At 43.8% G+C, this 14,464-nt stretch overlaps 1 protein-coding gene across 4 annotated transcripts in view; it reads right to left on the bottom strand.

The window, feature by feature from the left end:
* UBN1 (ubinuclein 1) overlaps window positions 1-14,464 on the bottom strand; it is a 29,115-nt gene that overhangs the window by 12,888 nt on the left and 1,763 nt on the right. For 3 of the 4 annotated variants that reach the window (XM_063314815.1, XM_063314817.1, XM_063314816.1), the window contains 8 exons: window positions 11,199-12,017; window positions 9,009-9,095; window positions 7,520-7,615; window positions 6,335-6,469; window positions 4,754-4,857; window positions 3,810-4,248; window positions 1,420-1,490; window positions 370-499 (listed from right to left, as the gene is read on the bottom strand). In XM_063314815.1, coding sequence (XP_063170885.1) covers window positions 370-499; window positions 1,420-1,490; window positions 3,810-4,248; window positions 4,754-4,857; window positions 6,335-6,469; window positions 7,520-7,615; window positions 9,009-9,095; window positions 11,199-11,447 — 1,311 coding nt within the window. In that variant the 5' untranslated portion in view covers window positions 11,448-12,017. The other variant, XM_063314818.1, reaches the window with a different exon arrangement.

Raw genomic sequence — 14,464 nt, 5'->3', positions numbered from 1 at the left:
ATGTTTTTAAGATTCTTTCCCTTCTGAGGGATGAATTATCTCAGCCTAGCTGAAAAAGTGGCATAAAAGTGCTGCAAATAAGTGCAGCTTCCTTCCCTCCGCCAGAAATACCTCCCCCAAGGTCAAGGAAAAGGAGGCTGGGCTGGTCTCGAGCTCCTTTGGGGCTACATCTACGTAACGGGACCGCATTTTCACTCTTTTCCTAAAGGCGCTTTCCTCTCTGCTTCCTCACCCAGCAGACTGTAAGGGAGAGGCCAGACTGCTCCTGCCAGAAGTGCGACGTGACCAACTGCAAAGCAATGGCTGCAGGTGGCTCATCCCCTGTGCAATGGCTCATTTGCCAGGGCTTCTGCCCCGCCCATCACTCACCTGCTCATAGAGGTAAAGTCGACGGGCCCGCTTGACGAGCGTGTCTTTGTTGCAAGGCAAGAAGGAGGCCAGATACGCATAGACCCCCGATCGCATGTGGCTGTTCAGCTCCCGGGTTTGCAGCTCTATACTGAGGACAGAACAGGAAGAACAACTTAGCTCTGGTTCAGCCATGCCTCCCAAATTACCAACTCAGACATGCACATGCCGCCTCATTAGCACAGTGCCAGCTGAACTCTGAAACCCACGGAGCAAGGCCCTTACGCCTCTCCCAAATAACATTTTTGTTGTAAACCGCCCAGAGTCCCCCTTTGGGGGGAGATGGGTGGTGGCTAAATCTAATAAATAAATAAATAAATATTTAAGGACACTTCACCGTTACACTCAAAATAAAATGTAATCTTCCCCGCAACTAAAAGATTGCCCAAATAGTGCCACTGGAAGTGTCCCCTCCCTTGTATTCCATCTTCCAATGCGGTTGTTAAAGGTCCCCAAATTTGCTTCTAGGATCACCCTGTCAGCAATGACCCATAGATCCTTCCTTTTTTTTTTCCTTTTAGGCGATGCCCCCTGCCACATACTTGATGGCAATTGCAGGAATCATTCTCAGACTAACGGCCGATCCAAAATAGCAGCGTAAATGTGGCAAGCATACTCCTGCCTGCCTGCTGACGGACTGGTACGCCTTGGCACCCAATGTGAGAAATGGCAGTCAGAATAGCCGGTCGCTGGTCAGCGATAAGCATTTGCTGTATTCCTGCCCGGTTTCATTTTGGGGAATGCTATGTACTTCGAGTCAGCATGAAGTCTCCATTCCTCTCCTCCCTGGACCTCCTGGCCTGTTTCACTCAGACACCAGACCCTAAAAATCAATTGTGATGGGGTGGTGTTTATTCACCACACTGCAGCTTGTTGTGGGTACATACAGTACCAAACTGATCTGCACGTTGTGGAGAACATCTCTAAGACACTATCCCTAGGGAGCCTCTTCTCTCTTGCTCTTCTTGAGGCTTACAAGGCCTGGCACCTACAACCAGGAAAGGGGCTTACTCCAGTAAGATGCTATTCATGTCCTGGTTGAAGAACTTGTGTTTGCCTTCTCTCTCTGCAGCTCTTGCAGCCTGATTCAGAAACAGACAATACAGAATTATTAGAAGCCAAAAGCAATAGTGGGGGGCGGGGGGGAGGAGGGGAGAGGAGCTGGGTTATTAAAAAAAAAAGAAGGAAAAAGGACAAAGGTAAAAAAAAAAAACATGGATTGGAAGGTAGAAAGACCACAGCAACAATAAAACAGATCTGTGTTGGATCAGACCAAAATTCTCACAAATCCAGGATGGTGTGAATCCTAAATCAGCATACATGGAAAGCACTGGCTCAGGAAAAAGCTATTCTGATCCAATGCCCCGTTTCCAAGAACAGCCACTAGAATTATTCAAGTGAAGCCAGCAAGCTAGGCAAAAGATTTCCCTCTCCCACACACATTATCATGAGGAATACTGGATTTTGCACACCGAATTCCTATTTATTATCATGATCCAGATATCCAGGAAACTTGAAGGCCCTCTACATGAGTGCCAGTTAAATCGACTAGTAACACATTTCCTCTGATTTAAATATGTTCAGGAAGTACTGCCAATTGGTTCTACTGCGGCTTTGTAACACACAATTTCTTGTTTTCGTCTTCTTCTCTGGAACCACACTGCAAATAATTCTGCTCCTTCTCATTCAAAATGGCACCCTAGATGCCACATGTCCAGCAGGAATGCTATTAATAACGCAGTGTCTATATTGTCTTGCAATAATTAAGTCCAACCACAGGGTGTGAAAACATACCTGAGACCCCCTGAGCGCCCAGCTCAGCTGACTCTAGAACTACCAGCTTGACAGCTGCTATTCATTTATCGCACAACTTCCCTACAGATGCTAACGACCTTCTGTCCTCAAGTATGAACACTGACATTTTGTCACCGTTAAGAGTCCTTTCGTTTTAAGTAAATGCGGAACAGCAATTGTTAAAAGGTGCCTTGATTCCTCTGTAGTGGGAAACGGTGAGACAGGTAAAGTCTGTGCTAAGGAAACAGAGCAAAAACAGCTGCAAACATCGGTGAACTATTCACATGGGACAGCTATAACCATTCAGATGTTACTAAAATACAGTTCCTAGCACGTGGGCCTGGACTATAGGAACTGTGATACATGAACAGTGGGGGTACCCATTTCCCCAGTCCCACATGCAAACCAAGCGATAACACTCTGCCCACTCTGATATGATCAAGGGAATAAGGCTACAGTGAAGGTGGAACTCATGCAGGACAGCTGACCCTGGGATCAGGAGGAGACTTAGCCTTATGCTAACACATTTTCAACTACTTTATTTACTAACCTAGTTAAGCAACACAGAAACATTCAAGAGCAGGAAAGCAGCATTGGCCTTGCTTATTAAAATCCTTATAAGCAGGTGGTACCTTATGAACAATACTGGCAATCTTACAGGAAGGTCAACTGCTAAGAACCCCAAAGTGATTCCCGTGGGCTGTATTTATCAAGCGCTCTTAAAACCAGCATCCGTTGCTCATTCAGTGTCAGCAAGTAAATCGATAAATCTGACTGCAACCCAAGGCTTCCATACATTCTGGGCTGACCATCTTATAATGGTCAATCAGCAAACATCAGGTTGGGGAATGCTGAGATAACCAGTGTTAAAACCTGGTAAACTTGAAGCCCCTTACACTCCCATGTTTAAACACCACCCCATTTGAAAAACCATAGGAGCACTTCCACACTGAACTGTATGACTCCCCAAAAGTATCAGGTGGGGAAAGAGCGTATCTTTCAATACACCCTTATTTATTTATTGCTCACATTTATATGGCTGCCCATCTCACACAAGGTAACTCTTAAATAAAAACAGTGAAGAAGTGAAGAACAATCATTATAAAAGGACAAAAATAATTATTAAAAGAAGGATATTATTAAAAAAATTAAAATATTCATTTTTATTCATATACTCTTCATTTCAATCTCCTAGGCACCTTGGAATCTTAGGGAAATCCAGACAAAGAGCTCAAGATGGCTCCAACACCATTTGAGACAATGTGATGCTTGGCCGTATTTTATCATTATGGCCTATTTCCACAAACAATCCCTCCACGATGGCTTACCGCCCAAGAACCACTTCAAAAAAGAGAGCCATCGTGTGTCTGATTTGTCACTAGCTTGGAGAGGCCAGGAATTCAATGATTGGGCCCCAGTTTCTACCATGGGCATCTCCAAGGAACAGTGGAAAAGATTCCTATCTGAAACTAGAAAGCTGTTGTCAACCTCTACAGACCAATTGAGTTAGATATACCACCAATATATGCCCATTGCCTATTCAGGAGGATCCCTGACATTCTTATGGCACCTATGCCTTGATATATGTGCAACTGGACATGCAATACCTGAGTGAGCTCCTCAACGCGCTTCATCAGTGGTTCTGGAAGTCCATCAGGAAGGGACAGAGGCTGCTTGAGGTCTGGTTCCAGGCCTGCCCCTAGGGGATCACTCCCATTCTCCATCTCAAGGAAAGGGCTTTCCTCTGGAGATTCGCTCAGAAGCTGTTCCAGGTCAAGATCAGTCAGGGAGTCCATGGCTGTGGCTGCCTGAAGCAGTTCATTGTCACTAGCGTGGCCAAAGAGAGAGAGGAGAGGATCGGGCACGGTCTCTGCTTCCCGCTGAGCTGGGGTTTCAGCCAAAGAGGGAATGCTAAGCTTGGGTTCATCGTCCCTCTGCTTCTTAGCATCCTTTTCCTTCTGAAATTTCTTCAGCATCTCCTTGACACTCAGGGCCCCTGAGTATTTCTTCTTCTTCTTCTCTTTGCTGGCATTCAAGGCTGTGAAACTGTTGAGAGAGGCATGGTGATGCACACACCACAGAGAAAAGGGTATACAGCATAGGCAAAGGCACCAATCATTTGAACACGAATAGCAGCCTGATGCTCTCTAGTTGGGCTAGAACGCAACTCCCATCATCACCCATAGATAGGCAGAAACTGAGATTAGAGAGAAAAGAGCTGTGCTACCTATGCATGACATGCCTGTGCATTTTGAAGCCCTCTCACTCACAAGACAGGAATCAGGTAGAACAACACATCGCCCTTCTTTTGCTCACTCTCCCAACTTTCCTAGGAGGAAAAGAACTGACCATTGTAGAGTGGATTGGTTCTATTGTCAGGAATGGGTGAGCAGAAGGCAGCTTGGAACGGAGATCCCACAATTCAGCTTGAAAAACTGATCTCTCTTAAATGTGAATGTTCTTCCAAAGAAGTTGAGTCCTTTGCAGTGAGATGGTCAAGACGATCATGTGAAGTCCAAAAACCACATTAATATCGAACAGAGGTACTTACCCAGTTTTAGGAAATTTAGATTTTTTAGATTTCTTCTCTTTCTCATAATTGTCATCTTTCTTCTTCTTCTTCACCTTCTCACCTCCCTCTTTCAATTTCCGCTTCTGTGAATTAAATAAACAAACAAACAAACAAACAAACTGTTTTCTTGCAGAGAAATGGGTCTGTGACTGGAGGCTTATGGAACTCTAAGAAAGACAGCACACAAGGCCATTCGTTTACATCAGACTTCCTCCGTCTATGCTCGGACCACGGCTTCATTGGTTTCAACCCACCTGGCCAATGGTCAGTGTGCGTGGGAGGAGTTCAAAATATGCAGGAAGCACCAATGGAGGAAAGGCTGATGTGGAGCACTGGGGATATGAATCTAAGGATCACCTCAACCCCCAGCAGGATTGTGAAAACCAGTTTCCCAAGGATCTTGCCTCCAAGCAATACCCGAAAGTCATGGCAGAAAATGCAGATGACAAGAAAAGAAAGAATCCCATCTCTTCCAGCATCCAAATCTAATATACCAAATGGATAAACGGCCAGAAACAGGATACACCTTGTCCTTTAAGGAGAAGAAAAACCTGTCAGCCAGCTGAGAGCTGACGTGATCTCAGCCGCTATAGTCTTCCAGTCAAGAGTGCGTTTAGATTATGAGCAACTATATGCAGAAATTGCTGCAACCTATTGGCTTCTTGTTTGTTCAGAGTCTGAATGAACTTTTGGACCTCTATGCTGTACTCTGCCTCTGTTTATTTTCGCCTTTTTCACTGATAGTGGCATAGTGCCTGCCAGTTTTACAGGTCAACCTTGAGCAGGCCTCTCACAATCTGGACTACGGGCACAATCATCTTTCTGCATCCTTGGGAATTTCACTCACCATCCCTGGACTTCCTTCCAGACAAATGACCCTTGAAAGATAGGCTTCTTTTTCCACACGTAACATTCTTAGGAGTTTATATTTAGCCACAATCACGATCATCATCATCATCTTATTAGGTTTAAATTGCACCTTTAATTCAGGAGCTGAAGGTGGCATTATGTAGTGCTCCATCCTATTTTTTCCTAGAACAACCCCATGAGGCAGGTTGGACTGACAGACATGGACTAAGCCAGTCATCTAGTGAGCTGCCATGGCTAAGAATGGAAAGAACCTGGTTGTCCCGGCTCTTAATCCAACAACTTAATCTACCTTACTCCGGCCCTCGCATTTCTTCTCTGATGCAAAGCCACAGTAGACTGGGCCTGATTCACAGCAGCTGTTGAAGTAGTATGGGAAAATGTCTTAGAAGTGGCCTGGGATACACATTTGAAACATCATTTCTCGATTTCTTTGGCAAATCTAAAAGTTCAAATCTCCTTCAGAAACTGATTTTATGGAATCTTAGATCCAACAGCAGAGAGCTTATTTATGGGACAGTAAGGCCCACGAAGTTCAGCTGGAACTACTGCAATGTAAGTTAACTTAGGATAATGCCCTCTGAGTTTTTCAATTAAGACAAGATGAGAAAAGTGATCCGTTGCTTTCTCTGAGTCAGGAACACCATCACACTAAAGGTCATTCATAAAACCCAGAGCATGTTGATCACAGACCTTGGGAGACTTCTTCTTCTTCTCTTTGATAAAGTCATCCTCGGACTCTGAAGCCTGTCGGAACTGCAGAGTTCCAGAGTTGATGTAGAAGCCTCCATACTTGGTTGTTAGTGATGCTGGGACAAGCTCATCATACTGGAAAGAGTACACAGAGACAGATCAGTCAACAACCTTGCTGTACTTTTCTTACAAAACTGGTGTATGCAATCCCAGCAGAGATCCATGGACAGATTTCCCATGAACAGACTTGACCACACAGGCATAAAGGAACATCAGTCTTGTATATGCATCTGACCATCAATATCTTCAACAAAACTGAGGTTTTCCTTCCTCACCTCTATGTTTTCCTAACTAGAATGTCACTGGAATCCTATCAGCGGTGTCTTAGAATCCAGATTTTTTTCTACCTACCCAGTTTTGCTTCAGCTGCAATATCTTTTTGTACCCAACGTGTTTTATTCAGTAATATAATCTAATTTGCCAGTCAATACTGGAAAGGAAACCAAGGAAGACACTGTAAACACGCATGCAGGTTCTCTTAACGTAGATCCTTGGGTCTTATCATCACCTCTACCAATGAATCCGAGAGATCTGTTGTAGATCAGGAAAAGATTCTAAGCCCAACTTGTTTATCAGCTGAAGCAAAATTATAACTTTCTTATTCAGGCTGCTGAAATGAAAACACCTTGGAGGACAGCCAGATCTGGATTTGTTGTAAAAGACCAGCAAATTCTATCCTGCTACGGCCCCACGTTTTGAACAAATGCTCAAAGAATAAAGGCATTTTGTTCTTTAATTTCAAATTTTAGTCTGTGCCTAAGCCACAATTCTGCTCCAATGGCTCCAATTACCAGCTCCTGACATTCTAATAAAGAAACAGAATAAAAAGCCTTCTCTAATCTGTGGCAGGAAACAAGCAGTTGTTTGGATAAGTGCAGCACTAAAAGTAAAGAAGTGTTACGTGATGAGGGATGAACCCAAATGCCTTCTGCTGTTTTTTGTGCAACCTAACGAAGTAACCTAGCTGCGATCCTTGAACCATTACTACACCCTCTGTATTGGGAAAACTGCAGCTTTAAACTATAAGCACTATCTAGAATACCCACTGTTTCCATGCTAGATGTTTCTGTTACCTGTCCTGTAACTTTACAGTTGAGGAAAAAAAGACTTGCGTTTACTACTTACTGCTTCAGAATTATCAATAAAAGAATCTGATTCATCATATCCTTGTCCCATGTCAATCAAATCCTGAAAACGGTCTTTCCTGCGCTTCTTTCCACCCTGAAGAGAGAAAGACGGATGTTGATCCAGAATTACTTAAAAGGAAGATTATAATTCCTCCCCAGACACAGCACCCGAGTTTCTTGCTGATGCTTAGACCAGACCTGTGGAACTGATTCCACAGCAACACCGTCATTACTAATCTTACACTCTAGCAAAAATAAACATCAGCTAACGTTAGTCCAGATAGGGGACGCGGTGGCGCTGCGGGTTAAACCGCTGAGCTGCTGAACTTGCTGATCGGAAGGTCGGAAAGTCGGCGGTTCGAATCCGCGTGACGGGGCGAGCTCCCGTTGCTAGTCCCAGCTCCTGCCAACCTAGCAGTTCGAAAACATGCCAATGTGAGTCGATCAATAGGCACCGCTTCGGCGGGCAGGTAATAGTGTTCCATTTACTCATGACCATGGAAGTGTCTTTGGACAAACGCCAGCTCTTCGGCTTTGAGACGGAGATGAGCACCGCCCCCTAGAGTCGGACACGACTGGACTTCATGTCAAGGGAAACCTTTACCTTTGCTAACATTAGTCCACCACAGAAAAAACCCATGGAGATGGAAGATGAGAGTTGTGCTTACTTTCTAAAATATGAGGTGGCTAAAGGGTATCTTGTACTTCTCCTTAGCTTCTAAAAAAACAAGCCCACTTACAGGGCTCCTTGCACAGAAGCAGCATCTTTTCTGGCATGTTCTGGAATTACCATGGACCACACAACACGGCAAGGGTTGAAGTTGGGAAGGTAGGAACCCACAGTTCTCAGGCCAAACAGAACCAACAGGGAATGATACCTTTGGCACTCAAGGCCAGGAAAAGAACAGGCAAAAGTCAGCTAATTTGAAAGAGAATTAAAATCTGGATTTAAACCAAGGGACTTGTAGCTTGATTCCCATGTTCTACAGTAAGTGGACCTTCTTCGTCTGTAGGTGTGCACGAGAGAGAGCACCAAAAGCATACTTGTTTGCAGAAAAGCATTATTTAAACCGTTCTGTCCCTCTGAAGCTTCAGCTGTTAACTAGGTACTGAATGTGAGAGCATGAAGTTTTATTGATGAGCCTGATTGGAAGCCTGACAGTCACAGCGGGTTTTATAAAAATTAAGGAAATGCTTGCAAAGGCCCCCTTAGTATTTTAGAAAATGGAGCTTCAGGTTGCCCACTGGTGCAAGCTGTCAATTTTCTCTACGGATTCTAAATAACTATTGACAGGAAAATATTCCGGACTGGAAATCTGTCCCCAAAAGTAAATTGTTAAACAGAGTGGACCTACCATGGTCCACTCAGTTTACACTCCCAATACAGGAAGCCTGGAATGAAACGTAGCTGTATTTTTGACAGAACTTTTATGAAGAATACTAGAACCGAGATTTAACTGGAACGTAGACGGGACAGAGAAGCGTACATATTTCTCTTCAAACTTCCTGGTAAGGGCTTCTGCTTTGTGCTTCTCCTTTTCTTCATCGTTGAAGGGATCAGCAAAGTCTTTTTTCTGTAGGAAAAGGAGAGTGTAAAAAAGGAGAACGAGAGTATGTCACGTGGCTTCACAGGGAAGTCACTCATGCCGTGAGCCGAGAGAGAGAGAGAGAGAGATTTTGCCCTTTCGCCTTTTATATTAGTCTAGCAACAGAAGCAATTTGCATTTTTCTTGCCCCTGCATGTTGGTTATCTAACTGATGCTACTGGCCTGATCCAAACAATGCAAGGATTCCTCTGAGTTGACCTCTTTGTTCATTAATACCTCCTTCGGTGGATGTCAGGACTAGGCTCTTACGTTTATTCTATGTAAAGAGGAAAACTGCACCTTGTAATTAGCAGAGGACTCACCATACACCTTTCCATACCGGCAAAAATACTAGCAGAGCAATTCGATTCTTGTCCCTCACTTAAAAAAGGATCACCAAATATCAGTTGTCTCATAGCTGGGAAGCAAAGGCAGAAATTATTCTGGTTCTGGTCAAAGGACTACAGATTTTTGAACAATCCAAGGAGAAAGGCCCTATCCTGGTATTTGCTTTCTATTTCAGCCCGGCACCACAAGAGTGGCATCTGTACATTTCTTTCATGTGCAAAATTGAGTTGATGCAAGTGCTCTAAAAAGAGTATAAATTATAACTGTAAATAAATGTTGACTACTGTTGAGCAACATGCATGGATCCCAAAGGCCAGAGGGCCCAGATTCTCTTCCTGGCTCAAATGATATTGGGCATCATCGAGGCTCTGTCTTTTTGGGCTTCTGGTGAGGATTCATGGTGAACTAGAAGTCCCTGAAGGAGCGGGAATGGCGCTGCGGCCAGATCGGCAGCCAGGCAGCAAATTCTGGCCAGTGAAGTCTCTCTGGAAAAAGGAGACAGTGAGATCACCCGCTTGTGCTCTGGACAGCTGCTCCTTGTGAGTAGACTGCAGGAACTGAGGTTTTTGTGGCTTATGAGTTGAGCAGCTGGGAGTTGAGGGATTTCAACCAAGCTCACAGCCCTAACGTAGCCTATACGGACACAAGGTTTGCATAAGCCTCACTTTCTTAACCACTTTCGGATGTAACTAATTTACAGCTAAAGAGAGATTTTCTGATTGGCAGGATAAAAATTCCATTTGGTGGATTATTATTATTATTATTTTTGGATTACAAAGGAATAAAGAAAAAAAAGGTTTTAAAGACTTAAAACTTTTAGGCAAAAAGCTTAACAAGAAGTCGACATAAGAAGGTTTAAAACGGATAAAGGGGAGTTATTTTGAAAGATTATTTTTTGGTGAAAGTGCTTTTAAACAAATTGGAATTAAATTAGACAAACGAACTAGACCTTTCTGGGAATGTTTTTTCGTTTACTATTGAAGAGTGTAGACAATTGGTGGATTTCACAGAACAAAAGATAAAGGCAACACAAGCCAGACTGTGATGCTGACTGTAACTACGGAGTGACACTTGAGATGGAAGTATTAAGGGCACAGGAAGACAAGAGAGAAAAAAAAGAGCGGGGGGGGCTTGCCTTTTCTTTTTCTTGAGACACGTTCATTTTTAGATTATAGTATCATAATGGCAACCACCAGGAAAGCGGCAAGAATGGAGGGGAGGAGGAGATCACTAGGACATCCTGCAGAGAGAGGAATCACACCAGATTTGCTTCAGAAAATGTCTGGGCAACTGGCCAGTAAGTTAGCTGAATCACTTGGTACTAAATTGACAGCTTTTGGGAAAAAAAGAATGGACGAAAGATTTGTAAAGATGAAAGAGGAGATGAAAGAAGTTAAGAAGGTGGAAAGCTCTGTAAAACAAGTGTCTAGAGATGTAAAACAAATTAATGACAAAGTAGAAACTTTTTTGGAGAGTAACCCAACCCCCTACCCCTCTCACCTCCACAGTTCCAAATAACATAATATAATCAGTTTGTTGAATTTCTCATGGATTTTCACCCAGGCTTTTGGAGACCCTCGCTTCATTGTGCTTGCCACTGTTTATCTTTTACTGTAATTTCTTTAATTGTTGTGAGCCACACAGAGCTGTTGAGAGTTGGGCAGCATGCATGTTTATTGTTGTTGTTGTTATCTGCTAAGATGAAGAGTGCGCATCACAAAACAAAAAGAAATGCCTGCTTACCTTTTCTCCTGCAGAACTGCTTTTCCCCTTCCCTCGCGTCATCTTCAGCAGCTCTGGGTAAAAGAATTCTGGGCAGCGCTTATGATCTGGCTCAAAAAGGGAGAGGGCGATGCGCACTGCTGCAGCTGCAGGTTCAGACTCTTGAGGATGCTCTGGATTCGTGACATCCTCCCACCGAGGCTTTTTCAGTAAAGTGGTACTCAGCGGGCCTGATAAAGAGGTGAGCTGGACCCGGTGGGGTTCCGTCATGGCTCTACTTCCGCTGCAGCTACTCTCAAGGCATGGCTTCCATCACTTGAGGCCAAAGGCTGCACAGGCGTACGTATGGGAGCATTCACGGTTAGCACTCTCTCAAAGGTGATTCCTGAATACTGAAGTCAATGCTGATCTTAGATTCCAACTTTAAAAGTAACCTAAGAGTCTCTGTTTTTATCAGAAATGAAGAATCATCCCATAGCCACACCTTTTGGGGTTAACTCGTAGCCCTTAAAGTTATGGTCACTACACAGTCCAACTCTGTTTCAAGCAGAAAGTGAAGGAAAAAAGACAGAAACAGTTTTCTGAATGGAGCAACTTTTATAGAATTTCCCACAATGTGACTTTGGCTACGAAAGTCAGCCTGCGTTATCTTACTGTGCATTAGAGTATTTCCCACACAGTGGGCTAACATAATGCAAAGAACACTGAACACATGAGCTCCAGTGTGCAGCCAAACCAAAATTCAGGCTGCTGTTCTTCAGATGCAAATTAATCCAGTCCAATGGCAGGTAGGCAGTGCTCCTGAGAACTTCCTTCCACGCAGGTTTCTTTCTACTTCCACTAGCGGGGGGAAAAAAATAGCAAGTTTCAGCACAAAATCCAGCATGGTTGCTTACCCAAGCAATGCACGAGCTTGGGTTGCATGGGCAATGGATCCACCTGCCTTCACGGACCAACACATTTCAGCTTGAGTGAGGCTATAACAAACAGAAATTGCACAATGGGAGAGGACTGAGGAAGCTCAGTAAAATAATTCACAACACAATGATACTAACCCAGCACTTTGCAAAATTAATTGCTGTACAGGTGAAACCTTTTTGTATAGCAGTAGATGTGACAGGATGGATGGATGCATAAAAACAACAAATGACTTTATCCATTAGTTCATAGACACACACACAGAAACCTACGCATGGAGGGGAGAGATGGGCAACCAGCCCATTTTATCTGTAGCTCTTCCAGTCTGGGATGTGTGTCTACTAGTTGTGTGTTGGTAAATGTTTAAGAACCAGCTCCATTGCCACCACTGCGCCACCAGTTGAGAACAGTGGATTGGCATGCTAGGCAGCGCAGCACAGCGCAGCTCCGCTCTCAACCAGCTTGCAAAGTTCCAGGAGATTTAACAGCTGGTTACAGCCACCACTGCTATCTACTCATTACTGAGATACCAGAATGCTAATCACAATGGAGGAGCTCCTTGGGCTGAAAAAGGTTCAGGTGACCTAGCACAATGATTCCTAGGTATCTATGTGGTCAGCAGTGACCAATGACTAATCGCTACATCAGTATAACAGGGCAGATTTACATGCTGCATGAAGCCACAATGTAGCTTGTTGTATTTTGGCTTAGTGTGCCATTACATCATGATTTAACATAATGGATAAACCTGGCCTTTACAGCATATTTAACAACCTGTATCTTAGAGCAGAATTGGGAAACTTTCTGCACCATTGAGGGTACAACACTAGTGACCAAATGCAGGGCCGCAGATGATATCACAGGAGAGAGAGTAACATCACAGGTGGGAGCAACACCATCTTTTTTGTCTTTTTCACTTTATTTTTAAATAAAAACATGAAGCTTCTGAGAAACAACTATCATCATCATCATCTTCAACTGATATCCCTTTTCCCCAAGAGCTCAAGATGATGCACACAGCACTCCTTCTTCCATTTCCCCCCCAAAACAAGAACCTTGTAAAGAAGACTGGACTCAGAAAGCACGACTGACCCAAAGTCCCCTACAGAACTTCCATGGATGAAGGCAATTATCCACCAACGGTCACAACTTGTGCAGATAAAATTAGGTGCCAAACCAGTCAAATTTGTTGGCATACCCTTGGGTTGGTTTGTAAGCACTGGGGGTGATTCAGGGATAAAAATGGGTCTACTTTGCCTTCCAGAGACCTCCCACTTTCTTTTCCACCCGTGTTTAGATGAAACCCAAAATCATACCCTGAAAACCAGTAAATTCGCCAGTGGATGTTGGTAATTTTGAGAAGCCAGAAGTGAGGTAAGAAGGGTGACCTAAGCCACAGGAACCAACACCATGAGCACAGTACAAAATTCTGAATTGGCCTCTGACAGATGCTTAAAGAATTTTAATTTTAGCACCGAAAGAGTGCCTCATGCCAGTATAATTAGTGAAAGGAACATCTAATTTTTGCTGAAGAGAAAACTGTCAGAGTCAAAAGACTTCCAATCCTTTGACAAGTCAGATTAACTGTGATGACTCAGCTGAGAAATGGAGTGCAAAAAAATATTTGCAAATGGAACCATTTCCTCTGAGCAACACCACGTTTTCTTTTTTCAAGACCCACCAAAGGAGACGCATATGCACAAACAAGCCGGGGAAGATACACTAATTCCAATCACATCCTTGGGGGCACTTGCTTCAAAACAGTAACTCTCTAAGGACAAAGCTTAAGCCTTGTTAAAGAGCCAGTGTGATATAACAAAACATCACACAGCTCAGCTATGTTCACGGAATGACTTCAGGCTTGTTCTTTGATTCCTGCAAGTGGAATCTCCAGGGCGGATCTAACAAATACTCCTCTCTGAAACTCTGGACAGCCAATGAGAGAGGTGTGCTATGTCTGAGATGGCTCCTGAAAAGATTACTGAACTCTGTCATAACTGTTAGCAATAGCCTATTATATACTAGAATGATTTCCCTACATCCAACCCTGGATGTATTAATTATATCTCTGACACATGCGCTTCTCCACCCAAAGCCAGGCTGCAGCAGCAGAAGAGGTTCTTGCGGACCAGCTGGAGAGGAAGAAGGCCCTCTCTACATTCCTTGGGAAGAATCTGAACCGTCATGAATAAAGTACTTTATCATCATCTCAAATTCTTCTCTTTCCTCTCAAAATCTCCTTGGTCATTGTCCATATCATGGCTCTTTCCTGGACCTCCTTTATCTTAGCCCTCTACACTGAAGCCATTGGTAAATCACCTGACAACATTTGGCACCCTTCAAGTGTTTTGGATTCAGTGCTGGCTGGA

This window comes from Candoia aspera, chromosome 14 (assembly GCF_035149785.1).
Source record: "Candoia aspera isolate rCanAsp1 chromosome 14, rCanAsp1.hap2, whole genome shotgun sequence".
Classification (NCBI taxonomy): Eukaryota; Metazoa; Chordata; class Lepidosauria; order Squamata; family Boidae; genus Candoia; species Candoia aspera.
Note: the sequence above shows the minus strand (reverse complement) of the source record. Positions and strands in the feature narration are given on the sequence as shown.